General features: G+C 39.9%; 1 protein-coding gene across 1 annotated transcript in view; it reads left to right on the top strand.

Moving 5' to 3' along the window:
• FAF1 (Fas associated factor 1) overlaps nt 1-26419 on the top strand; it is a 179767-nt gene that overhangs the window by 116073 nt on the left and 37275 nt on the right. The window contains exons 10-13 of the mRNA XM_067301226.1: nt 74-197; nt 1154-1217; nt 2128-2209; nt 12008-12162. Of these exons, the coding sequence (XP_067157327.1) occupies nt 74-197; nt 1154-1217; nt 2128-2209; nt 12008-12162 (425 nt within the window). The remainder of the gene's footprint in view (nt 1-73; nt 198-1153; nt 1218-2127; nt 2210-12007; nt 12163-26419) is intronic.

Genomic DNA, 26419 nt, shown 5'->3' with positions numbered 1-26419 from the left:
GTATTTTGTGTTTCACTAAAGATGACCTGTGTAATAGATGCTTACGGTGTTTGTTTTTGTTTTTTAATAACAGTGCACTGATGTTCATATGGTTAGTGACAGTGATGGAGATGACTTTGAAGATGCTACAGAGTTTGGAGTTGATGATGGAGAGATGTTTGGAGTAGCATCATCTGCCTTGAGGAAATCGCCAATGAGTAAGTGTTGAAAGTTAATTTACTATGGATTTTGCAGCACTAGTGAAAGCAGAGGTATGATGGGTCTGCATAATAAGAAAGAAGAAATTATCTTTCAATAGGGAACATTAGAATTGTTTGAGTCTCATGTCTGATGGGTGTTTCAGAGGAAAATGCTAGGAACTTGTATAATTGGCAGCAACGAAATCATCTTCCCATGGACAAAGTTTCTTCTTAACTTAGTGCTTTTAGCTTGTAGCTGAAGAATGATAATTTGACTCTGAAAAATTATGATCTATGACCAAATGTAGCTGTAGATACTTGCTGCCTACCTTTCTTCTTCCCTGTTTTGAAACTTCTGCGAGGTTTTAGCTTCATCATCTTGTGATAATGAATATTTTTAACTATTTACATGTAACATAAAATAGTTCCTTTTATCTCAAAGATTATGTAGTCCTGAATTATAAGAAGGGAATAGCCATCAGTTACCCTCTATATACTATTCTATATACTATTTACTTATTTTAGGCCTGTGTCAGTGTTATTAACTTAGAAGCTTTTTGACAGCAAATTTATGTCACTGTAATGTTGTGGAAATGTTTTTAACATTATGTATAGGAAATTAAAAAAGAAAAGTAACTAGCAATACAGTGTGTCAAACCTTTCAAGCCAGTCCTTTCCCTTTAATGTATTAAAGGAAGTACTGAGTGTTAACTCTGAGCAAGTGATTTATCACATTACACTGGAGCTGAGGATTTTACTGTTTGGGAAACCTGAATATATTCATGGGTGTGTCTGGAAATTCCATGTTTCTCCAAAGATTCATGGCTGATAGTCTTTCATGAAATGTATATAGCATGTTAACTGCTTAGTAAACTGCCAACGTAAAAAAAATCCATGAAACAAGGTAAGTGTGCACATTAGAATCCCTTTCCCTAAGGTTGCCTTTTTCTCTTTTCTTTTTTTTTTTTTTTAAGTGCCAGAAAATGCTGAAAATGAAGGAGATGCCTTATTACAATTTACAGCAGAATTTTCTTCAAGGTAAGCTTAGCCTATTGCCTGTGAAAGTAAAAATAAAACACATGTACATATTTTCTTATGTAAGCATACAAATTTAGGTGTGCAAATCTAATCTGTTTCAAGATAACTTGGTTGAGACAATTTAGGAAACAGAATATTTCTCAGTTCAAGTTAGAGTAGCAGGTTCTTGCCCAACTTAATTTTCCATTAATTTGCTATCATTACTTGATTATGTCCAGAAGGATGATAAGGATTCAGATTATGTATAGCAATTTTAATTTGATATATAGGAGCAGAAAAGCTGAAGCTGATTAATATTGAAAAGTATATCCTGAGTTGTAATAAAGAGTTTTCTCAGTAATAAAGTGGTTGGACAATCATAAATCACTACTTTTTAAAAATACAGAACTGCTGCTTTTCATAACGTTATAGCTCCAAATCATGCATTGTGAAACAATTGTCTGTCTTCATCAGATAGGTAGAAGCTGCTTGGCAGCCAGAAAGTCTGTGTACTACAAACTAATGCAAAGTTTGCCTTCTGTTTTTAGTCCTGTGTGATAGAATGCTTATTCACATAGGTATATATATGAGATGCATTAATGTCTAATATAATAGCCTTCGATTAACCTTTAAAACTATAATAAAGAGAAGCAATCGGTTATGATTGAAAAAGTATATAGAACTTCAAATGTCTGTTTATGTAAACAATTTTTTGATGATAAAATGCATAAGGTAGCTATTAGTTTGAGCTTTTGAATGTCAGGGGACATATAGCTGTTAAAGGGCAGAGGGGAAATATTTAGAAGTGTAGTACTTCAGCTTTCTAAGGATTTAGCCAATGCATTATATTAAAAGAATATGTGAAGAGCTAGAATGTTGAAATTATTTATTTTCATAATTTTGTATTAATTGCAAATTTTATCTCAAATAGATACGGGGACTGCCATCCTGTTTATTTCATTGGATCATTAGAGGCTGCTTTTCAAGAAGCCTTCTATGGGAAGGCTAGAGATGTAAGTGTGTATTAACATTGCTTTCTTTGGTTTAGAGGAAAAATGGAAACCACTGTAAATGCTGTATTTTTCTTTATTTTAGAAAAGTAAACTAAGTTTTGGAGTGGTCTTTTTATTGTAGTAAACAGTTATACTCATTTAATTGGTTGGCTAAAATATTTACCCTGAACATTTTGAAACAACAGTGAGTATCCTTTGCTTTCTAATTATTCAGGGTCTATTTTTATTGGAGTCCTTCAGTCATCAAAACTACTATTTTTTTTTCTCTCTTTTTCTTTTCTTCCTGAAGTAATTCTGTAGTAATGCCAGATAACACTGGCTGGGAGTCTTGTGGTTGACAAGTTCAAAGTGGCATGTTGGTAACTGCTGTGAGGGATGGCTAAGGAAATTGCACATTTAAATTGAAAGGTCTCTGAAATACAGTACTACTTATTTCTTTATACAGCCTTTATTTGCCAAGTAAGTTCCAGTATTAAAGTTTTATTATTTAGGTTTTCTGTCCATCTAGCCAGACATCTCAAGTTTCTGTTATTCCATACACAGTTGTCAAACCAGTATTTTAATAAAATTAGAATGGGAATAGTTTATTTAAGTTTTGGTGACATGAATTCACTAAGGAGAAACCCAAACCCCTGCATAATTAAGCATAGATAAAGCTGAAACACAAACAAGAAAATTATGCTGTTTAAATTTACTTTTTGTTGTCTTGATAGATGTTTGATTATAAAATGAAGAATGTTTTGGCTTCCCATAGTTATTCATATTGGAAGGAACAGGATGTTATGATAAGTATGATTATGAGTAAGATTATGTAGATAAGTAAGATTATGAATCTGGACTAAATAGCTTAAATTAACACTTACTGGATATATTGTGAACACAAATAGTTTTCTCGCACTCAATTTGGTAGATGTTTTCATATCTTTATGTGGATTTCAGAGTATAAATTGCTACAGAATAATTCAGTGGGAAAGTATTAATTTATGATAACTCATTAAAGTAATAAAAAGTAAATAGAATTCAATAAAGTAATTAAACTAATGCATGTTAAATGAAACTCAATAATTAAACTAATGCATGTTTAAAAGAAATCAGATGATGAAGTGAACATGAAAAGTGCTTGAGTTAGGATGTTCACTTTGTTTCCTTTCATCAGAAATGGTTAGCAGTGCATCAGTATAGTAACAGAAGAGAGTCTATTACAAGCTTTCATCAATATTGTTTTATGCCTACAAATCAATTTTTAATGCAGTACAACTCTTTAGATTTTTAATCCTCAAAATAGTTCATGTGCTACTTACATATCGCATCTGAAATTCCTGTCACCTTGCATTTCTATTGTTTTGCAATGGATTCAGACTAGATCCTCATCAGGATAACGTAATGTGTTTAGGAAAGTATTGTTTTTATGGCTTTTTTCTTTAAATTTTTTTTGCAAATATTGGCTTAAATTTTGGAACCCTCCCCTGATCCCAGAACTCCCCCATCAAATAACATTATTTTATGTAACATCTTAAATTTAAAGCAAAGGTATGAAACAGTATAAACACCATTTATTTTTACTGTATTTTTTCCTGCTGTGAGCATTTTCTGTACTGCCTCCTGGAATTCATAATTGAGAAAAGGGATATTTTAGGACCATATTTTATGTTTTTATAACTGCATTTCATAAAATAATTGAAAATGTATAGTAGTTAAGAAAAAGCTTAAGCGAAATTGCAACCTGTATGTCTTGTGTTCTGATTTATACTGTGGCGGGCACTTAATTTTACCAGGGCAACAGATGAGCTTCAGGCACCAGCATTCTTCACTTGAAGTGAGAAATTGAGTTCCAAGAGTAAATAAAAACAAGATTGGAGGTTTAAAGCCTCTGCTAGGCTTTTTGAATTTATATACTCATTAAATGTTTATTGGAGTGGTGGGATTACGAAGGATTTGGGTAGCTTCATCAACTGGTATATACTTAATCACTAAGTAAAACACTACATTTGATAGAGTGTTTCTCACGATGCCACACTCAATCCATTTTAATGAAAACCGCTTCAAACTGATTTAATTTGAGAGCACTTGGCAGCTAGAGTGCTCAAAGATCTTGGCCTTTTCTTGACAAATTCTCAGTGCTGTCCAGAGCAGAAGGTGCACTCTGCAGTTCAGGTCCAGGGAGACAGCTATCAGTTTTGTTTTTAACCTGTATTCTTGATAATTTTTCCCTCCAAATAACCTGTTACCTATGAACTTGAAGGCTTCTTACAGAAATATTTTAGTTCTGCTTATTTTAAGTAAATTCACTTATATCAGGACATATATTTTAAACAGAGCATATGGATTAAAATTCTTTTAAGAAAAATAGGTGTTCTTCTGTTAAATCCTAATATCTTTTGTTTCCACATGTTAGAAAGGATAGTAATTCCATAATTATTTAAGAAAATGCTACTTGAAAAAGAAGCTATAACCTTTTATAAGATTTAAATGATTGTCTATTACCTGTGTGTTGTTCAGCTTTTATTATCACGGCTTTTTGTTTTGAGTCTCTTTATAGTTGAGATTAACTTACATGATGGGTGTTTTCCTTAAAAGCAGCTGCTCCCATGATAATGCCAGTTTTAGGTAGGAGAAATGGAATGAGGTCAAATGTAGCACTACCTTAAAAGCAGTTTATCTCTAAACTTGACTTTCTTAAATAATTAAATACTCCTTACTTCAAGTAGTGGTTTTAGCCCAAAATTAAAATAGCTGAAATGCAGAGCCTTTCCGTTAACAACTGGTGTGCTTGGTTGTCGGCAATGAAATCCCCAGTTACATCCTGCAGCCTGATGGTTCAGAGCATTGGATGGCAATTTCCAAGGCTCATTATAGAGCTAACACAAGAAAAACTTCTGGTTATTATTATTTTTTTATTTGGTCAGGAAGACAAAGAGAGACAAAGGTTCATTACAATAACAAACTCTTCCTTTGTGAAGCTCTCGCTTTGCTTACTGTGCCCCTTTGAAGAAAGCATTTCTCCGTCATGTCAGCTTACGAAGCACGAACTTGCCCTTGCTCAAGGAGCTGCGCTATCGTAAAAATAGCTGGACCGGATGCCGTGGAAGAAATCTTATAATGGGCAGTTTTTCACAAGGTGTTTGGGGGAGGTTTCTTTCCAGCTGAAAGCTTATGTGGGGGTTTTATCCTAACTTAGACTGCTATTGTTATAATATTAGTACCTAATCTCTGTCTTGAATCTAATGAAGCTGTTTACTTGATTAATACTACAGTATTTTCTTTTACCAGATTTTATTTGCCTTTTCATTATTATAGGTGATTACTACTCTTTTGTTTTGAGAAAGGATAAAGAAACCTGCTTTACCTTTTCAGTAGCTCTTATTTTTATATACCTCTGCCAGATCAACTTCTGCTTCCTCTTTCAGCCTTTCCGTCCACTGGTTTTTAATATGTGAAACATCTCTCTTAGCACAGGTTGGTGTTGTCCCCTCAACATATATTCCTGCATACTGAAAATGAACCATGTCTTTCTTCTCTTTGAATTCTGTCTTTTAGTTTAGTGGCAGAACTAGTCTTCTCGCATATGGGTACTTTATTTCCTGAACACCTAGAAGGAAGACTACTTCTTGGCGTGTTTAAATAAAAGCTTTTTCTTGTCTCTTATCCAGTGCTTTGCTGATCTCTGCAAGCAGTAGCAGAATATTCCTTCATGCAGGACTTCCTAAAGTATCATTTTTATCTGTGTAATTTATGAAACTTTCCCTCACTGTTGTTTCAGGTAATTTAACTTAATACTGAAAAAAAATTCAGAGGTATAATTATTCTGATTTGTGCTAGTGTAGATTAGAGAAACAGCATTGAGTACTCTACAGTCTTCTTGTCTAGAACTGATTTTAGTTGTAAATTATGGGCTAGATCCAAACCAGCATTAGGCGTTTCTCCGCAGGAAAAGCGGAGAACATCGTCTTCATTTCGGGCTGCAGGGTAGCTCCCTCCATCCCCGGGGTCTCGGGCAGGACTGCTCTCAAGGCAGAGACCTGCGGCCATCATTTTAAGGACTGAGTGGGGTCACTCTTTTAAATCACATTCAGAAGAGAAATTTGAAGTGATAGAATCGAGCCCGTCTTCTAGATCCTACCTCATGCAGCTGATGCAGGCCCCTGGAGAAGAGGAGCTTGTTCTGGATCCCATTTGCAGGACTGTTCTTTGTTTTTGTCTTTGTCGTCTTGTCTTTCCTAGATGGATGCCCTGGCCGGTGCACTGAAGTCCTAGTCCCTCTTAGGCCCAATGAACGAGGGTTTCTGTAAAGCGTAGTAAGTTTGGCAAATGGGTGAAGAAGGCACCAGTTCCAGAACGATTTGTAATTATTGACTGGCACAAAGTCTCGGGAGGTGACTGATTTGGGGGGCGGACTCTGTCAAGCGGAAGATGGAATTGAATATATCCTTGCATATATTCATTCCCTAGGTGCTGTGGAATGATGCAAAGGAGTAGAGCCGCACCAGCACCGTTTACTTTGCCTCCAGGCACATTTTAAATCAAAGCAAATTGCTGCTGCTGCATTTTATGAGAGGCTTGATCATACGGTGTATGCTAGATGTGTTTTGAAAATGCCTCTTTAGCTGAGCTGTCCAGGGAACCTAGATGGAGAAATAACTTGTGTCCAGATCCCAACTGAGCGTAAATGCAACCTGAGCACCAAGCCACGCAGTCCTGTTGAAACTGTAGAGGACAGGTGTAGATGAGTAAGTCTAGGTACCCACAAAAAGAGTAAAGCTGCTACAGTAAGGTTTTTGATGTTAGAAGATAAATTCCAGTTAAATCCCATGTTAGTCACCTACATTTTCTTTCCTGATATATTTGCTAAGAATTCTATCCTTTCATTCTTAAATTAATTCTGAACTCTTGGATCATTACCATTTAGAAATTTTGACTACAACATACTAGTTTAATCGTCTCATTGTTTGACTACAAACCCTTTATTTGGCTTAATCCTTTATATCGGAAAAGTTAGTCCTGGCTGTGGGTATCTCCTCAATGTTCTCTGTACTTAAAATTACATAGCAAAGGTTTATTTAGGTTGTCTAACACACTGTCTTCATTTTCCCCTCTTTCTAGGTTTATGATAAGTAGATCATCTTTGAGTTTGTTAATTGCTTAATATTCTTCGTATTACATGAGCTATCATTACAAGTTGAATTGACTGTTGCGAGTAAGCCACTATTTGTTTCATTCACATATGTCAGGCAGCTGGAGCTTTGGATAACGACACTTTTGTATTTTGTGCATACCAAATAATATGACCATTTAATGACTGTCTTTACAGTGAAGGTTTTTTCCAGGATCTTAACCTCATACATTTTGGGGTAGTTATCTCTGCCTAAAGGTTTGCTCCTTCAAATAAAAGTCACTTTACAATATTTATGGTAAAAAGTTAGTATCTTAGCAATTTTTAATGGTTACTGTATTGAACAAAAATAATTGGAGCTGGCAATGTTACATTTGCAGGTAGAGAAATTTTTATTAAGGGCTTTGATATTCTCATTATAAAAAGGACAGATAAGAGTGCCATTCTACTATGATTTTATACTTCATTGTAATTTATTGTACATTTTGATTTCAGTACTAAAGGCTTCTAAAGAATTAGGATTTCCTATATCAGTGATCCTGCTTTGATCCTTTTTCAAAGTGGAGTATGTTTTGAGGTATATCACCATGGTGCTAGAGAAGGGTTATGTCCTGCTTAGGAGAAGATTGCGCGTGTTAGAATAGCTGTGTCCAAGACGACTGATCATATGATCTCCAGGATTACCTTAGAAAGGTGGATCAGATTGTTCACTTCAAAGGCTTGAAGATGTGAAAATGTGTCCCTTTGTTCATTTAAATTAGCTCTCACTACATAAAACCTGGAGGAAAAAGGAAGATCTTGATTCATTAGCTTACCAACTTGAAAGAATATTCATGCCTCTGGCAGATGTTACATAGTGAACGTTTTTGTCTCAATCGCTACTTGAACTCGTAAACCTGAGATGCAGAAATAACCATTCAGGTCCGTGGTTTTGCTCGCCCTTATGATTGTATTGCTATTCTCACTCCATTTCATATTTTTAGGTATCAGTAACTTACTCGTGTTATTAGAACCTGGCTGAGAAGTTTGGATATCCCATTACTCAGTCAGTGATTAACAGTTTGGTCTCTGTCTAATTAATCTGTGTTTCTTTCTGCCTCAGTGACTTTTCCTTCTTTTCTTTTATTTCTGTACAAGATGCATTAACTTTTCTGAAGCATCATCAAATGCAAAAATCGACAAGTTTGGTACATAGCAGAGGACTTTAATATGTTTCTGTCTCACGCGTGGGAAGGGCAGTGTGAGGGTGTACATCCGTGTTAGCATCTGTGTTAGGAAGCTGCTACGTGCGGGCTTGCGCAGCAGAGAGGGCACGCGGTACGAGACTGCAGCTGGGAAGACTGAGCCTGCTGCCGGGCTGCCGCGGGGCAGGAGGGGCGCTGGTGCCTGGCCACGGGTGTGAGGTGCCGGGGCAGGGGCAAGGCAGCCCGCTGCCACGTGCAGCGCGGGAGACTTGACAGTCTGACCGCAACAGAGGTTTCAGAAAAAACTACTCGAGAGCTAGCTTTTTGAAGGCGTTGAGATAGCTAAGCTGCTGAAAAGTAGTTGTTGCCACTTCCAGGTGGCCCTTGTTCCCTTAAGATAAATGAAACTTAGAGCTTAGGGTTAAAGCAGTATCTTAAGTCTTGTTGACATTGATGAGACTTTGACTCCTGAGTGCGTTTGTAAACCCAGACCCCTAGGTCCAGGTTACTTTGAAAATCCTGGTATATGACTATCTGGTCTTAATCACCCGCATAGTCTGAAAAATGCTTCTCTTGGTGGTTTAAGCACATGAATGCCTTTGGAAGTCCAAAAGCTGTTCAGCACTTTGAACCTTTTCCATGTGTCATACTTTCATAAGGGCTCGCGAGAGTTCTTCTCCACTGGGTTTTTTTCTTTGTTAAAATCTTATGCTAAATACATCCCCCCCCCCCAATTCATTACATTTTTGAAAGCACAGAAAATACTGGAGTTCTATTAGTAGGCTTCTTCTGTGGACATCAATACGGTTCAACATTTTAGTAGGGCTATTTTATTAGTATTGACTAAAAAAATTCCCAGTGTTAGTCATCCTAGAATTTTCTCTGATTTTTCAAAGTCTTGAAATAGCAACTAAAAAACACCCTATTTATGAATATATACTATCATAGGTTAGTAAAAACCAGAACGAAACAAAACTCCAAGCCATGAGTCTTTTACAATAATGCATTTTTCCAAGCAAAAAATACTCCTGACTGCTTTTAAGATTTTTCAAAATCACATGTTTCAGCTTCTGTTCTTCCTGCCACATCTTTACTTTTGTCCTAGCGGTATGCCTAAGCCTGACCTTAACAATTTGGACAAATTATCAGACACAGGTACAATCTGTTGTGTATGACGGAGTTCAGTCTTTGCATGCCGTGATTTGTTGATGCAACAAAAAACTACATTCACTGGTAAAGCAGTTCAAATGTAAGCACCCATTGTTTGTGTGCCTGTTTTGTTTACCAAAATTTGTCCCTAAACCTTTAAGCTTAAAACTGTACATATTTTGAAACATTCACTTGTATGCAATCTCATATTTAACAGTTTCATGGGGTTGTTTCTTTGGAACTAAAAGTGTTTCTCAAGAGCCTTTTTTTCTATCCGCTCCCAGTGAAAAGAGGAGAGCAAAGCCATCCGCTTACCACAAAGCAGTGCCACCACAAAGGAAAGATTAAGGGTTTAGAGAGAGGTCAATGTGGGTTTTTCTCTAACTAAACACTTTCCTAAAGTTTCCTTGTGGAAAAAATAATGAAGTCATCTCAGAGTTTTTAAAGAATTTTTATTTCTTTTTCACCGTCTGCATTCGCTTGTCTTCTCAGCATGGATGTTTAATCTTTCTAGGCTTTGTGAATTGGTCCAAATGAATAAGTGGTGAGCTGTCTCTCTAGGAGCTAGAGGCTTATTCTAAGGCCCTAATCACTGAGTAAACACATCTTTGCCCTCCCTCTCTTACAACTGCTATATAATAGTCGAGATTCTAGCACAGTAACCTGGATATTGCAGGGATCGACGCTTTGAAATGCAGAATGGCTGATCCTCAAAAACAGACAGTGCCTGATCTTCCCTTGCCTCTTTCTTCTTTTTAAATTAAATATCACCACCGAAATGCTGTTTTATTGCTTGATATTGTGCATTAGTGCCCTGGATTTTCAAGTTTAGTTTCAGTCAACATTGTTGGCTGCACTTGTATGGAACTCTGCATGTTAGGCTTATTAATGGCCCCTCCTGGCACATGTGTACTTGGGGCTGAAGAACATTTAAATTAAATTAGACAAACATTAATGCAAATTACTAATCCCTTTCCCAAAGTCTAATGTTCAAATGTACTCTTCTTTTTTTAAACAGTCATTAAGTTTTATCCAAAGCCAGTATATGATGTTATAGCCATACTTTTTTTTTTTTTAAAGGCTTGCCTCAAAATTGCATCCCATGTCTTGCTGTCTCAATACATATCAATATTTGGAATTCAGTGTTACTTGTAATGGAGAGATTTGAAATGACTATTTAAAAAAGTTGTGAAAACATGATTTACTGTATTGTCTCTAACTAATATATATTTTCTGGGGGGTGGGAAGAATGGGTAGAACTTTATAATTTTTCTGAATGGTGTTCATCATTCATCGAAGAGCAGATATAGGATCATGGTCTTTCCTAGCTCGTAATTTCCCTATATTTTTCTCAGTCTGCTTTCTACCTTTCGGTAGACGTAGGCTCACTTTCCAAAAGGTGGTCTGAGAATATCATGGGGATGCAATGCAGCCGTATGCTGCTGGCAGCAAAAGCTCTGCCCTTCCTTGGTAGGGTTTCAGGAGAACCAGGCACAGGTTACCTTGTTTCAAGGGGCCACCAGTGTCACCTTCAGAAGGTGACCTTTGCTAGCGTGGTGGCTCCGATGGGGTATGTCAGCACACGTGGTGCGGGATTCACTCGTTTGCTTCCATCTCCTGCACCCCTGCCCACGTCCCACGTGCTCACGGCGCCGTGCAGCCCCGTGGCTCTTTGCTGCGCAGAGGTGCAGCGCTGGCTTGTGTCTCCGGGCCTCTTGCCCGCCAGTGCACGGGCTTGCGAAGGCATCATGTATGAAGGCATCAGGATGAAGAGCTGCCGAAACATCCAGCATGTAGCATCACTGCCTTGGACCATAGTTGTTTGTACTGGTACTTACTAATTTTGCGCTTTTATATGGCTACAGAGGAACTGGTATAATACACTGTCTTTCTTTCTAAATTGATTATAAGCATATTCGTTTAGTGTCCTGGATATTGTTGTTTCAAGACGCATTTTCCTTCTATAAGAGAATTATACTGAATATTATCTTAAACTAAAAAAAAAAACCCAACAACAACCCCCCCCCCCCATTCTTCAAGCTTAACTCTGTTAATAAAGTTTTTTGGTTATATTCAGATGTGTATTGTATGTATCATATTTTGGTAACCAAAATAAAAGCTGTTTGGAAGAATAGAGAGAGACTTACAGATTTAGAGGGATGGATCGTTTTGCCTTGAAATCTGTTGTTCTTTTTGTTTATTTTCCTCCTTCCTCTACGTGGGCACGTTGAGAGACTCGGCACACACTATGAACGCTGCCAGGCATACTAACGTGCAAACCTGCGGTTGCAGTTTTCGATTCCTAAATAGTCTGAGGAGGTTTTCCCCGCTCACCATTTTCTCCTGTCCTTGCAGAGAAAGCTTCTCGCTATCTACCTCCACCACGACGACAGCGTCCTGACCAACGTGTTCTGCTCCCAGATGCTCTGTGCCGAATCCATCGTCTCCTACCTGAGCCAGAACTTCATCACCTGGGCGTGGGACATGACAAAAGAGGCAAACAGAGCAAGGTAATGCCGCTCGAATAGCGAGCGGAGCAGCTTTCCTCTCCAGGAAGAGCTTATCTCTGCGTCGTCTCTGTGCAGCAGATGTTTCGTTGCGTGGTAGTTATTAAACTGAAAACCTTCATGCTCGTTCTCAGCTGGTCAGTGAAGCTGTGCTGTTTGGCACTGGTTGGGAATTGGACCCTCCTCGTTTTCATTAGTCCTGTGTAGGAAAAATAGTTCAACAGATTATTCCCCTCCTCGCTTTTTTTTTTTTTTTTTTGAGTTTATTTTGCAAACATAGTTCTTGAAACATGTCTTCAATGCTCTGCCATAGGGTGCCATAGTATTAGGTGACACTGACTGTATGTACGGAGGTGTAACTGCATTAGAAGTGTCTGGGTGCTCTTTTGGAATAATAACTACTGTTGTTACTGAAAATTTAAAAAAATAATAATAATTTAATATTTAACTATTAATTCAACTTTAAACTAATTTAATATTAAAAAACAGATTTTACAAAAAAATTGAAAGCTAATAATTCCTATGAAGTTTTACAAACTCTCCAATTTTCTTACAGAACATACCCTTGCCAGTGTTTGGGGATTTTGATAGGTTTTAATACAATATATTAATAAATGCTATCCTGTTTCTTAGAGACCGTCATTTTACTGATGAGTTAAGAAATAAAATCTGTAGATTCCTACTTCTTGTACATTAACAACAAATTTTCATATCTTTATATGAAGACGTCTCTCTCCTTTAGTTATTTATCAGTTGATCATAATCTACCTGCACGTAATGATTATGTTTAGAAAGCAGACCTGTTTGGTTTTCTAACTTGGGCTTTATTTTATCACTTCTATTTATACAGAAGACTGCTGCTTGCCAGGATAGTGTTTTGGGTATATAACTATAATGATGATAATTATTCTAATTTTTTAACAAAAGATGCTACGGTCATTTGGTCTGGGATAAGGTTACCATTTTTCACATAATTCCATTGATTATTGAACAATTAAAAATGCAGATATATGTTGCTTTTGTTCTATGGCTTGGTAGAAATTGGATTTCTTTACAAGGCATTCATGCATTCTTATTCTTAAATATGAAATCATTGTTAGTATTTCTTTAAAGAAAGTGGGCAAAGGAAAACAGAACAATCTCTTGGTCTAGTAATATACTTTTAGAGTGATACTTTGTTGTTTCACAGGAATTCCTAGCTTAACCTTCTGCATTTCGTCATTGCATGAATCCGCGGTTGTGTTCCTTGTTTGAATTATTCTAGGTTTGTTAAGGGACAGTTAAAGACTATGGAAAAAAGCAATGGCAAAAACAGATTAAAAAAAAAAAGGTTAAAAAAAAAAGTTAAAAAAAAAAAAAAAGAAATGAGAGAGAGAAAAAGAAACATCTAGGCTCTTTCATGGGACCAAATACGGACTGGAAACTTGCTTAAGTCTTTTGGTATTGCCATTCATTGGCAGTAAGGAGCCTCCTCCTTTTCTTTTATGCCCCGGCTCGGTGTAGAAGGAAACACTATTTCTGAACCATCTGTAGTGGCTCAGTCGAGCCGGCTGCCTGCTGCTCTATTGTGCCGTTTCCTTTTGCATTCTCTCGTTGCCTTTATTTTACAATGACAAAAAATTGCAGTGTAGTTTCTTTTGAAAAACTGTGTTTGAGGGGGCTTTTTTTATGACTGACGATCAACAGCCATGTAATTGCTTTGTTGTGTTTTACTAAAGAAATCTATTAAGTAGCACAACTTTGATACACTAGTAATAAGAGTTTGCAGGTTAGAGAGACACCTGTGGTGACCAAAGCGACAGAAGCTGCTTGTTAGAAAGAGCCTGTACAGCTGTGTCCTATTAACTCCTTATGACACTTTTTAAAACGCAAAATAAAGGGCTTGTTTAAGGCTCTATAGCTGTTCTCAGTGAATCTGGTCCCTGATTGTGCAGTATGATAGGGTTTTTAAGCCTTCTTTTTTTGTTGTTGTTTTTTCCCTCTTAACAACAACACAGAAACCGTCATATTAACAGTGAGGTCAAAAAATAGTAAGGGGTAAACAAGACGCGCTGGCTTGAATTAGAATAATTTCCCGTTCCTGTGTTTGGAGTCGCATCCCGCTCCTCGGGCTGCGAGTTCTTCGGGGGCCGTGGTGCGTCCTTGCTGCTTCGGGCAGGGCCGGGGCGCTGCGGCGTTCCCCTAAACCTCTGCCCAGCGCCGCTGCTTGGTTGCTGCGCTTCACTACGGGACAAAATGACCGTGCTCTTGGGTGTTGCGCATCCCTACCAACGCGGGTGCATTTTGTTTTGTTTTTTATTTGAGTGATGAGAAGATGCCAACAGCAGGACCTGCTTTTTTGCCTGCCCGGGTAACCCAAGAGCAGCCTGCTTGTGCTGATAGAGCTGCACTAGTGGAAAAGCCAGTGTGGGAAGGCAGAGGAGCTTCATTTATTTACAGTAATCAACAGAGACCCCTCGACATCAGCAATAAAAGACAGGTTTTCAATGCTGTAGCATGGCGTGAAGAAAGATTTCAAATAGCTATAAATACTTGCTTACATTAACAAAAACGTTTTTGAATATCCTGAGCTTCTCCTTGCTCTTCACTGTCCTCTTCCTTCTTTGAAGGATGAAATCTGGGACTCTTCCGCAAGCCCCGGCGGTGTCAAGGGGCCGATGCTGGTGACGGCGGCCGCGCTGGGAGGGTAGAGCAGAAGAGGCAGCCGTGGCGCGGCCGGCTCTCCCCGCGCGGGCTGAGCACCTCGCGTTCGTTCATCGGCCGCCTTTCTCGCGTAACCGCGTGCGCCGGCTCCTGCGTACCGTTATCGATAGCGTGACCCCATGATAACAGCTCTTGTGTGACTGCTTGTACGAGAGAGAACACTGCTTTTTTTTCATTCTCTCTCAAAAATATTTTGTCACCAGATTTTGCTATTCGCAATGACTTCTTTCATTAAAGAAACTGGGGAAGTTTTTGTACCACCTTTGTGGGTTTTTTCCCAACATTAGTGTATTACGAACACGGTAACGCTAAGGATGTCTGCCTGTTCCACACTAAGTCCTCCAGGAGCTTCGTTTCTTCTCATTAGCAAAATGGAGCTTCGTTCTGAGCACTGCAGAACAGAAAGGGCTCCAAAACGTGGATATTTCTCCTGAACGTTAATATGTTTTTCTGGCTGACATCAATGCAGGACGTGCTTTGAATCCTGCATTACCTTTGCACTGGAACTGCTCAGCCGGACTCTGTCAATCCTGTTCTTCAACGGCCTTTGCCATAAAGTGAAGAGAAAATAAAATAGTGCAGGTGCAGGTGCGAGGTGCCTGCTAGCAGGAGCGCAAGGGCATGAGCGTTACAACTTTGGGAGCTGGACTTTAAAACAATTCTGTTTGCAGACACCCAGGACTGCTACTTTGTCAATGTGCAGGAAAGCTGTAGTTACTACAGCTAAGAGGGTGTTTTGGCTTTCACAGCTTTTAATTGTCTCTGACATAAGATTTGCAGGAAAGGGAGAAATTATTTGGGGTAAGTGCTGCAAATTGTGTATGTTTTCATTGCTAGTATAAAATAGTCATAGTAAAAGTCACAAAATAATGTAATGAAATAATTTGCCTTCATTTAGGAAAATAACTTAGTACTTTTATAATACTGTTAAGGAAAACCTACACGAAAGTTTTGTTACCTGTATTTTAGACTTAGGGTCAGTGAGCGGCTTCCTGGAATATTCCTGTCATTTCTGTTGTTCTAGGGCATTTTAGCTAGTGGAAAATCTCTTTCCTGTCTTTGGTGGAGAATGGCCTAGGGAAGGGTGAGCCCAGGGATAGGGTCCAAGAGAGCGGTGGTGCGCGGGGAGCGAAGGGAGGGCAGCGCGGCCTGCTGCTGTCCTGGCCAAAGCCTCGGCCGCTTGTTCCGTTGCGACGCGCTCGACTCGCAGTAAGGACCTGGGCGCCAAGCAGTGTGCTGGCCCGACCTTCAGGTGGGATTGTCGCAGGTGGGTTCTCTCAGGGTGGGCTTCGTGTCTCCGGAAGGCGGTGTGCGTGCACCGTTGTTGTTCATGCGCTGGTGCGGCCCAACGTTAGCTTAAATGATGACTTCTGTTTTAAAAGATTGTCTTTTTTAGAAGCATTAATACTTACATTTTTGAAACTGTGAAAGGAAAAAAACAAAAAAACCCCCAAAGCTACAGGTATAGCTTTTACTTTCTTGTTTATTCCATTCAATTTGGGGTGAATCATAAGCTTAAGCATCGCTGTTTGCCTTCCCTTGCTTGCTTTATAAAGATTTGCTACCATGCCGCTCTCCAAACAGCAGGAACAGGCTTACAGGAGCTGTCACGGCAGCGGTGGTTGTGTTTGGCGGTATTGACAACCCCGGCCCTGCCTGCCGGGCTGAGCACGCGGCTGCAGCGTCTCGCCAGCGGCTTTGGGCTGTCCCACGGGCTGAGGGAGTCCTCGCGTTTCCGGAGAGGTTACGGGATAGACGGGCAGGAAGGCCAGGCACGAGCAGCTGTAGTTCTGGCATCTTCTAACTTCAAATAGCTTGACTAAATGCTGTTATTCTAATATAATTATGTTTGTGTATATAGAAAGTATATATAAATATATACACAAGCACATGCATAACTATTTTTGGTAATTCATTAAATACACAAGCATGAATTAAGTAGTTCATATGTTTATATCCAGGACATAGACATAGATACATATGCATGCATATATGTATATATGTACATATATACATGTACACGCATGCACACAGACTCTTATGTTTGTAAACACCACATTTACCAACACACATTGCACATTATATTAACAGACTTCCAGTGTTTATAATGTTCGCCAAGCAAAGCAATACCAAATCCATAAAAAAGCAACCAGAATGTCTGTGGCAGGTTTTTTGCTTTTGCTGCTATCTTTGCCCGCGGGTGCTATATTTCAAGGTGTTGCCTCGGCTCTGATGACAGGTACTTGTTAGTTTTAATGTTCAAATGATAGTTTTTCACTTTGCTTAATCTTAGGAAAGAGTTAATTGACTAAAGCACTTCTCAGCAGCAGGTTGTCTTCACCTGCAATTTCCGTCATCAAGTAATTAGCCATATTCACAGTTGCTGACCCTTAATACTAACCTACTGAATGATGCATGCCTGGATGAAGACCAGTTGACCATATTGCTCTAGCTCCCCAATCCTATTTGATCCTTCAGCAACTATATTGCAGGTGTGGGGTCTGCGTGTGCTGGACTCGGTGAGTGTTAATTTGTGACTGCCGCTTGAGGAGCGACTATGGATTCTGCATATGTTGCTTGCAAAACTGTTGGACTTGTTCTTTGGGCTTTAAATCCTTAGTCAGGTTCAACAGAAGAGTGTGAAAATCTTATCTATTGTATTTTGCAATATTTTGCTTAATTTACTTTAATAGCAATACAGTGCCAGTCAATAAAAACAGGTCAAAAGTCTAATTAATGTTTTAAAAATAAAGGTTCTCAAACACCAGGAGAGTTTGTCATTTTCTGTATGGCTTGTTTTGAGGAGGAAGAGGAAAGAAGGTGAGGAGGGAACCCTTCTGTTCCATGATTACATCCCACCCGCTCATTTTCTCCTTTTCTCCTTTGCTTTTGATTTTAGTGGCGGTCTTAACAGAATGTCAAGATCAATTTGCAGCATGGTTTAACTCAAGGTTTGCATTCTGCCGGCAGCAATTGTCCTAGGGAACAATGCCGTGTGTTCTTGTAACTTCAGAAGCTTTTAGAAGGCTCATGGCAAGGGCAGCATCTAATGACTTTATTAGTGTAGGGTTTCAAAATGGGCTCAGTAATTGTTCGCATCTCTTTGTCGTCTAGTCATAATTACTGCATAGTATTGTTCAGGGTTGCACTTGTGAATAGTTTCCTAATAGCACTGAAATGAAGAAAAAAGGAAAAGGATAAAAGGTGATTGTCTCTTTAGATGGAGAACAAAACAGCCTGTATATAGATGATGGTTAAACTGTTTATTATACACCCACCAGAAAAGGTAAACTATCCCTGCTTAAATATTTGTATACTTCAAGGTAATTTCACATTGGTAGTCTAAAAATGTCCAGATTTGGAAAACTAAAACCCAGGAGAGAATGCACTTTAATTTGATCGTGATTGGTACAGTATAGATGTCTCTGTAATATTCAACTACATGTAAAAAGTAGTCTCTCTGTTGATCTGGTCAAGGTTTTCAGTGCATCATTATATGTGCCTATAATGATATCTTAAGATCATTTTAAAAAATTGTTAAACTACATAAGCTTACTAAACGGCTAACTTTGTAAGCATAAAATTTCAAATCACCGTTATGAACACAAAGCCCAAAGCAAGTTCTATCCCACTGCCCTCAAACTGCAGCGTAGTTTGTTACGCTCACTGAACAGAAAATGCGACAGAATGAAACTGTTAGGGTCCCATGCAAAAGAGGTGCGGAGGAACAGGCAGTCGGGATGGACTTGCTGGGCTTGGAGGAAGAAGAAGGTGATGATTCACGTTTCACTTAAAGTGCAGGAGTACTCAATGGCGCCAGTGAAGTCTCATGCCAGATGGGTAGGAAGCAGCTGAGAAATTTAGCCACCTCTATACGTGTGCCCAAACTGTCTGCCAGAAGAAGAATTTCAGCTGGCGAAGGCAGAGTCGGCTGTACTGAAATGCAGCAGCGAGGGGTGAATCTCACTGGTAATTTGCAGGGTGCCTGGTGGGAACCCATGTGTCTCGTCCACCCCAGGTTACGGTGACTCTGCTTTGGCCTCGTGGCGGCTGCGTCTTGGTCCGCTCGGCGGGCAATAAGGTATTTGCTGCCTTCGGCTGCTTCATTCCTTGGACTTAAACATGGCTGTTGCGTTTTCCTGCAGGCTCCTTGGATGAAGCCACCCTAATTCCTTCAGCCTTTCCTCGTAGCTCATGTTTTTTAGACTCGTGATTATTACTGCAGCCTTCATATGGACCCTCTGTAATTGGTCCATGTCTTGCTGTGCGGCGCCTAGAACTGCCTTCTCAGTACTAAATACAGAAAGAGGATTATTTCATGTTTTACAAACCATGCTTCTGTTTGGCTTGGCAAGCACCCCAATATGATGCTTGCCTTTTCCACATCCTGACTTTTCCTCTTGCCTTACTGCTTCATTCTTCTTCTTTATTTGTGCAATTGTTCCTCCTGCTCAGTTAGAGACTTTCACTGACCTTGCTGAATTGCATTTTATTTGTCAGATCGTTTCTCTGATTTGTGAAGATTATTCTGAATTCTTCTGCTGGCTTTCAATGTGCTTGTAGCTTCTCCCACCTTCCTGTCGTCTGTAAAATAACTAAACATATTCTCTATTCTTATCTAGGTTATTATTAAATCTAATTGTAGGGAACCTCAGCAAATCCTACATTACACATCTTTCTCGTATGGTAGACAATAATCAAAAGTACTACTGATATGCAAGTAAAGCTTGTGTTTTCCTTTTTTAGTGCAGCATTTGAGCAAGGGGTCCAGGTATATTTTATTTATACTTTTACCAATCATTTTGCCTGGTGTCCAGTGGTATCTGAGAGGATGGATTAATGAGTTTCTAGAGGGACGTGTTTTAGACTTGAATGGGGTTATAAAGTGTTTACCTAATCTGTATGAACCTTGCAGGATGAAATTAAATCTTCCATGTTTTATGAAGAGTTAGATAGCTCACTCCGCTAGGCTTTACTCTTGCATAAAGAAAAAGTGGGTAAAATCATGCTCTTTTAATCTGAACCCCTGAATGTTCTGCATGCGGATACAAAAGACGATATGCACACCATTTAGTTCAGGCTGTTTTGTACATTTATCTAAAGTGCAAACGGGAGCCCGCGGGTTGGGAAGCCTCCGCTCCCCCTGGACAGCTGATACAGGAGTGAGGGCCTCCTCGGGGCAGCTTGGAGCACCGAAGCGCGACGTGTCTCCGGCCGTCCCAGGCAGCCCGGCTTTCTGAAGGTTTTAGGGTTTCAAGGCTGCAAGTGGGAACCTCCCCGGACAAGCCCGTGCTCACTGGTTTGGTGTTCGTTTAGCTCATTAACGGAGTCGTAGCTTCCAAGTTTCAACCCCACCTTGTGTCTGGTTCCCATTGCAACCTGTCTGAGCCAACGGTTAACTCTGTGGTGTGAAGGCTACGGATAGCAAGCTTATTTAAATACACCGTCTCATCGCCTCAGCTTTTACATTTTTAATATAAACATGTAATACAAAAATACTATTTTTACGTTAACATTTTAGTGAGACTTAGGTTGACTTTGCACAGTATAGAATTATTGTTAAAAATAATTAGGAATCTTGAGTATTTAATAATCGTCATAATTTTCTTCACGATCAAGAGAAAAGTCACAGCTTTCCTTTTTCACAGCCATTTCTGAAGTTTTACAGTTTCACTGAGGCAGGCAGGCCTTGGGATTTATTCATGGGTCTGGCCAAGAATAAATCATGATTTTTCAACCCAGCATCACCCAGGCTGAGGGCTGAACACCAGTTCAGACTGACGGGGAATAGAGATTTTGGAAGAGGTTGTCAGGGTTGACTTGCTGCCGGTTCTCAGGCAGGACTTCTGGCTGCGGGCGGTGTAAGGACACATCCACGTTGCAGTACTTCCCTTTAAAAGCCCTTTTGCAAGAAGCATTGTGGGCACCGTGTGCCAAAGTACCTCCTTTTGGAAAAACTTTTCCAAAGCTTTCACAACAGTATGTTAAAATTCGACGTAACTACAGGAATATTTACGTGAATGAGACTGTAACAATCTAACCAAAGCTTCAGTTATTTATCTTGGCGCGGAAAATAGTGGAAAATTAAAACAATTGTCTAAAATCCTATGCAATTTTTAATATTTATTTGAATACTTTTTATTTTTCGCTGTACATTTGAGCGCGGAGTTCTCTGCAGATGGAAGTGAATTTGCCCTTCAGAGCTCCAGACGGATTTGCTAATACAATTGCTAATTAACCTTACGGGGTTGGGGAGGGCAGGAGGGATAAGAAACCCAAAAGCAAAGGAGAGCTTTTAATTTTTATATGAACATAGTGAAAAACTTTCAAAATGTAGCGTGAGGCACCCCTGTTTGCGCAGTCCGGGGGTACCGTGCAATGGCAAAACCCAGCTTGCGCTGCAATAGCTTCATTCCGCGAGTTTGCTTGATTAACAAGAAATGAGCTGGAATTAGCTTTTGAGATGTGACTCTTTTTTCTCCAACCATACTCTGCCACAACTGTTGGTCATCTTTATTTTATTCCTAAGGTCTTGAGAAGCCAGATTAATTTGGGGATGTCTGCAGAGCTATGCATCCTATCGAACTGTATTATCAGTTTGATTCCAGGAGATAGCTGAAAATCGATCCTGCTCAGGGCCTGTTCTCTGCTGCGGTTGATATTTGGCTTCGGTCACGTTACCGGTCAGCAGGTGTCCGTGTCTTCTAAAGCAGTGCCAGTCGCCCCCTCGTCCTGGGGCAGGAGAGTGCTCGGTGCGTGGCTCGGTGTTCGGGGGAGCAGGCAGCACTGCTGCCTGCGTTCTTGATGGAAATGCAGCGGACTCTTCTTAGTTCGGATTTTCAATTCTTTGCTAACTTATTGCTTTAATTCTCCCACTCTTTGTGAACCCTTGCTCTACTAAACACGAGTTTCTAACCAGGGTTCGGTCTGAACCCGTGCACGCTGGGAGAGGCGATGGCGCGGGAGCCGAGCAGCGCCTCGCTCCTGTGCCCCGCTAGGGACTGGGCACCCAGGGGCTCCTCGCAGAGCGCCGCTGCTCCCGCGGCTCCTTAAATCTGTCCAGGAGCAGCACTGACACTGGGGACGTTGCCGTCTGTGTCACGGAGGCGCGGGAGGTGGCACCGAGAAACAGGGGGCTGCTCTTAGCAATAACACTGTTCTCTAGCCACCTTCCCTAAAAAAGGCAGCAGAATCTGCAACGTGTTGCAAAAGATATACATTGCACTGGAAAATCCCGGATCAGGCTTTCTCCTCCCCTTCTTTTCCTTTGAGGAAACTAGCCGTGTAATTCCTGAGCTGCCTTCTCCGCTGGTGCAGTGCAGCATCTAAGCCTGGATTTGTCCTAGCAAATTTTAGGCACCGAAGCAAAGTGCTCGCGTCAGGAGGACAGTTGGTTGGGCCCTTGCTTTGGTCTCGGGGAGAGATCGTTACGTTTGATTTGATTAAGTACAACTGTCATCTTAAATCGGTAATTCATTCCTCCTTTTTACAAGAAAGCACCAAGAAGCGTCTCCTCACCAAATCATTTAAACCGACATATTAAAGGAACATTACATTTTTCTGAAGTATTTACTATCTTTATTTGCTTGTTTGTCCTATTCACGGTGCGGTAAGGAGGGATCACGTGTAGTCGTGGATCCAGACTCCGCTGCAGTAGGTCCTGTTCATAAGAATAACAAAAACGGGAAACAACGGATGAACATAACTAACACAAGAGCAGAAGGTGCGTAAGGAAACAATGAGATAATTCCAGGCATTATAATAATGATAATGAAAGACTAATCAATTTATACCACCCAAAAGCTCTGCTGCATTCATATGCTTTTCTGTCTTCCAGATAGATTTTTTTTTTTTCACTGTGTTTCTGCATGGAATTAAACTTTTCATTAACGTGCGCGTTCGCGGCATATGAGTTACGAGCCACGGATGGTTCATCTCCTGGTTGCTCAGTGTTACTTTCACAGCTAGCAAGAAGGACAAAACTCTCTTAGTGATCTGGGATCTGCCACTTCTAAGTGACGGTTTTATTTTTGACTTTTTTATATAAAGAATGGCACACGGGACTTCTACTTTGCACAGAGAGGTTCATGAGTGAAGGGGCGCGCTCTTACGGTGGTTTCTCTGTGGCTTTGACAAAAATGATAATCCGAGCTTGATGCCAATATGAAATGGTAGGGATGCACGTTTCAATCCAACCAAAGCTTCTTTGGGCTCGCCCCCGCGAAGGTGAGATGTAGCTACGTGTCGTGTAGATGAAAAGCTTTCTGGAGATGAAAATCCTGAGCTCTGGGCTCCGCAGTGGTGGCAACTTGTATTGTTAAAAATTAAAAGCTGCGTATTCCCATCAGAACGTACTGCTACTAAACCCAAGCTTTTATAGCATCCTATATAGCCCATCCAAAATCAAGAGCTGCTGTAGACTGTAGACTTTACATACAACAAGTATTCCCTTTGTTTTTGAGACTCAGTCACGTTTTAAACCTTTTTTTTATGCCAAAAAAGACATTTTTAGAAGTTATTTTTTCATAATTGCATTATTGAAAAGCTTTTTAAAAGAGATATGAAATAATTTGCACTTCATGGTGAAATTACAGGAAAACATTGTGCCAAAATATATTTTTATATCATTTGTTGTATATTAGCTGTTATGGCATGATAACTGTTGTAGTCTGAGCACCTAACTGGTACAGAACGTGCTGCCGAAACGATAACTCTCTTTGCAGGTTATCTGGGAGTGCATGTGAAGGGATAAGCGTTGTGCAATTATCAGCAATGCCCCAAATTAACGTCTTCATTTCACCAGAGTAATTATTTTACGGTGTGCTGCTTTTAGCTAAGAGCAGTGCTATGTCTAAAACACCTTTTCAAGCTACTTGCGTTTAAAAAAATTAAGAGAAGTTTGTAGTTTTTTTAGGATTTGCTTTTGCATTTGTCAAGCCATGGTCAGTGGCTGTGTTTATTTTGTAGCTCTAATAGCTGCTGCTTTCATTGCTAACGAGCCACAAAAGAAGTAAAGAAACAGCGCGGTCTGCCAAAACTCTTACTTTTTTGATGAACTTTGTTTTTGTAACTTTCCAGAGTGCTTTTTAATGGATTTTTCCTTCATTAAAAAAAAATTTTTTTTTGTTTGGACCTTTCTCATACTTCTCCCTCCTTGAATATTTCTGTAATTTAGAAATAAAAGGACTAGTAGGGTGCCGTGTTCCCTCCCTCCCTTTCTGGCAGCGCTCCTCTATTTCCACTTTTGGTGGGAGATCACAGTAACCCAGCTTGTCGTGGCAAACGCTTCTCCCCGCGGGGACATCTGGCGCTTTGATGAGCGCCGCGGGCAGTTCCCTCGGCAGCGCTGGAGATGCCACGGAAGGAGCTGGCACGCTTCTGCTTGGAGGAGAGAGAAAATCCTGTCTAAGCGATGGGTAGAATAAGAGGCTGGTTACAGCCCCAAATCGTTTCGGTCCTATTCGCCTACTTCTGAAGACAATATGCATTAGCAGGGAGAAGGTTTATTTATTTTTATTTTTATTTTTTGCCAGATGTGAACGTGGCAGAAAGCAAAGGGGCTGCAGGTACAGCAGCTGGGCGGCCGCACGTAGGCGGAGGGGCCACGCTGGGGAATCGGGCGCTCTCACGACAGGGTTGCCCACGGTACGCGAGCGTCGCGGGCTGAATAAGAAGAAATCTGGAAAAAAATTGTTCGGGAAATCTTTTAACGTATTGAACTAGCTGCTCCCGACCCCTCACCAGCGTGCTGGGAGACTGCGCGGTGGCCTGAGTAAATGGGGAATCGGCTTAAAAAAGAAAAGCCTTTGACTAGTACGACTGATACTGCATCAGACTTACTAGTCTCTGCTGGTTTTGCTCCTTCTAGGACTACTCTCTGCAGTGTTTTTTCCCCTCCAGTTAAATATTTTGTTTTTTCCCGTGGAACTTGGGCCGCTTTGATTCTGCGGCGCGTTCAAGACTGTTAAGCAGGTTTTATACCTAGATCTCAGGGCTTCAGTTCAGTTGCCCACTATCCCTGTTTTATCTCATTACTTCCAGGTGAGAAATCCCGGACTTGCAGAAGTCAGCTTGCCATAGGATATCACCGCTGACTCCTGTGTATCCAGGAATTTATTTAACTGTTCCTACCTTGGAAAAGAAAAATCAAAAACTTATTTTGCTTAAGAGTTTGTGTCCAGACTTTATTGCCACTTTATTTTGTCTTAACCGCGCGGTGTGCCTTTAGTTAGGTTTTTCTGGTAAATCAGTCCCTTAATTCCCTCGATCATTCGGGTTGCTGGTAACGAACCGTTGCCGTTCTGTGTCGTTCCCTGAACTGCAAGAGATGGAGGATGAAGGAGGCAAGGAAAGGTGTTTGCCGGTGACCTTGATGGCGTTGAAATACTTACTGCCTGTCCCTGCCTATTGCCTTCCTTTCCAGGGTGGTTGCGGTTACAGTACACGTTGGCTTTGCGCTGGGATTTTTGCGTACTGCGGGTGCCTTCAAGTCAAAGCGCAGTGTGGTGTTCATCAGGCTTCTCCGCTGTCAGCCATCTTACGAGTTAGGATATATATTGATTACAAAATTGCACTTTTGAATCTTTTCAGTATCTTTTTGATAACGAATGATTTAGAGCACTTGACATTTTAATGCAGTTTGTCTTTTCAAATAGATTTGGCTTCTCATGCACGTGACAACAGGACTTTGCACTTCAGTTAGAGCATACATTTCAGAGCAGTTGTTACCTAAAATATTATCATAAGGCATAAGAAAACACACGATTTAAGTTGCCTTTCATGAACATAATTAAGAATTAATAAGCCTGTACCAGTGGCTAGTCCTCAGAATTTCCACTGTTTTGCCTTTTGTGACCCGTGTTATTAAAAGTCCATTATTTTTACAGACTTTATTAAATTGGATCTTATTAAAGCATTCTGTATTTGCATTTGGTCTTTCATAATTCATTATTATTATGACATTTACTTTTTACCATCAGATCTGAAAACATATCATAAGCTACCCTTTTCTCTTGAAAGAAATGCTAATTTCAAACAGTCCTTTAATGGAAGAGAAAAGCTTTATCAGTTTTTTCATTTATTCAAGATCGTGTTAAGAATACTAATGCTAGACTTCTGTATGCTAATATCTGAGAGCTTTTTTTGGTCAAAAGCTTGGAATTATTGTTTTTAGATCACACTGCTACGTTTGTCACTGGCAGGGCACTAGTACAAAAGAAAACACAATTCTGAAGTACCACGTTTTAATTCTGTGATGAGAAGAGCATTTTCTTGATAGTTCATTGTTAAATTATGCTTCTTGTATGAAATGATACTAATTCTACGCTTCATGATTGCTAGATAACATCTTTACTTAGTTCCTTTTCAGAAGTTTTTAGCAGTTGATTTAGCATGATTATTTTGGGGGGTTTAGCTTCATATTATAGTTTACAGAATAACGTAAGAGAAAATGGAACTCTCCATCAGTTAAATCATGGTCACTGCCAGTTATTAATTATTTTTATCATATTTGTAAATATTCTCATAATTTAATCATAAAAAGGAATACATAAGTCTA

Source organism: Apteryx mantelli, chromosome 8 (genome assembly GCF_036417845.1).
Source record: "Apteryx mantelli isolate bAptMan1 chromosome 8, bAptMan1.hap1, whole genome shotgun sequence".
NCBI classification, from domain to species: Eukaryota; Metazoa; Chordata; class Aves; order Apterygiformes; family Apterygidae; genus Apteryx; species Apteryx mantelli.
Note: the sequence above shows the minus strand (reverse complement) of the source record. Positions and strands in the feature narration are given on the sequence as shown.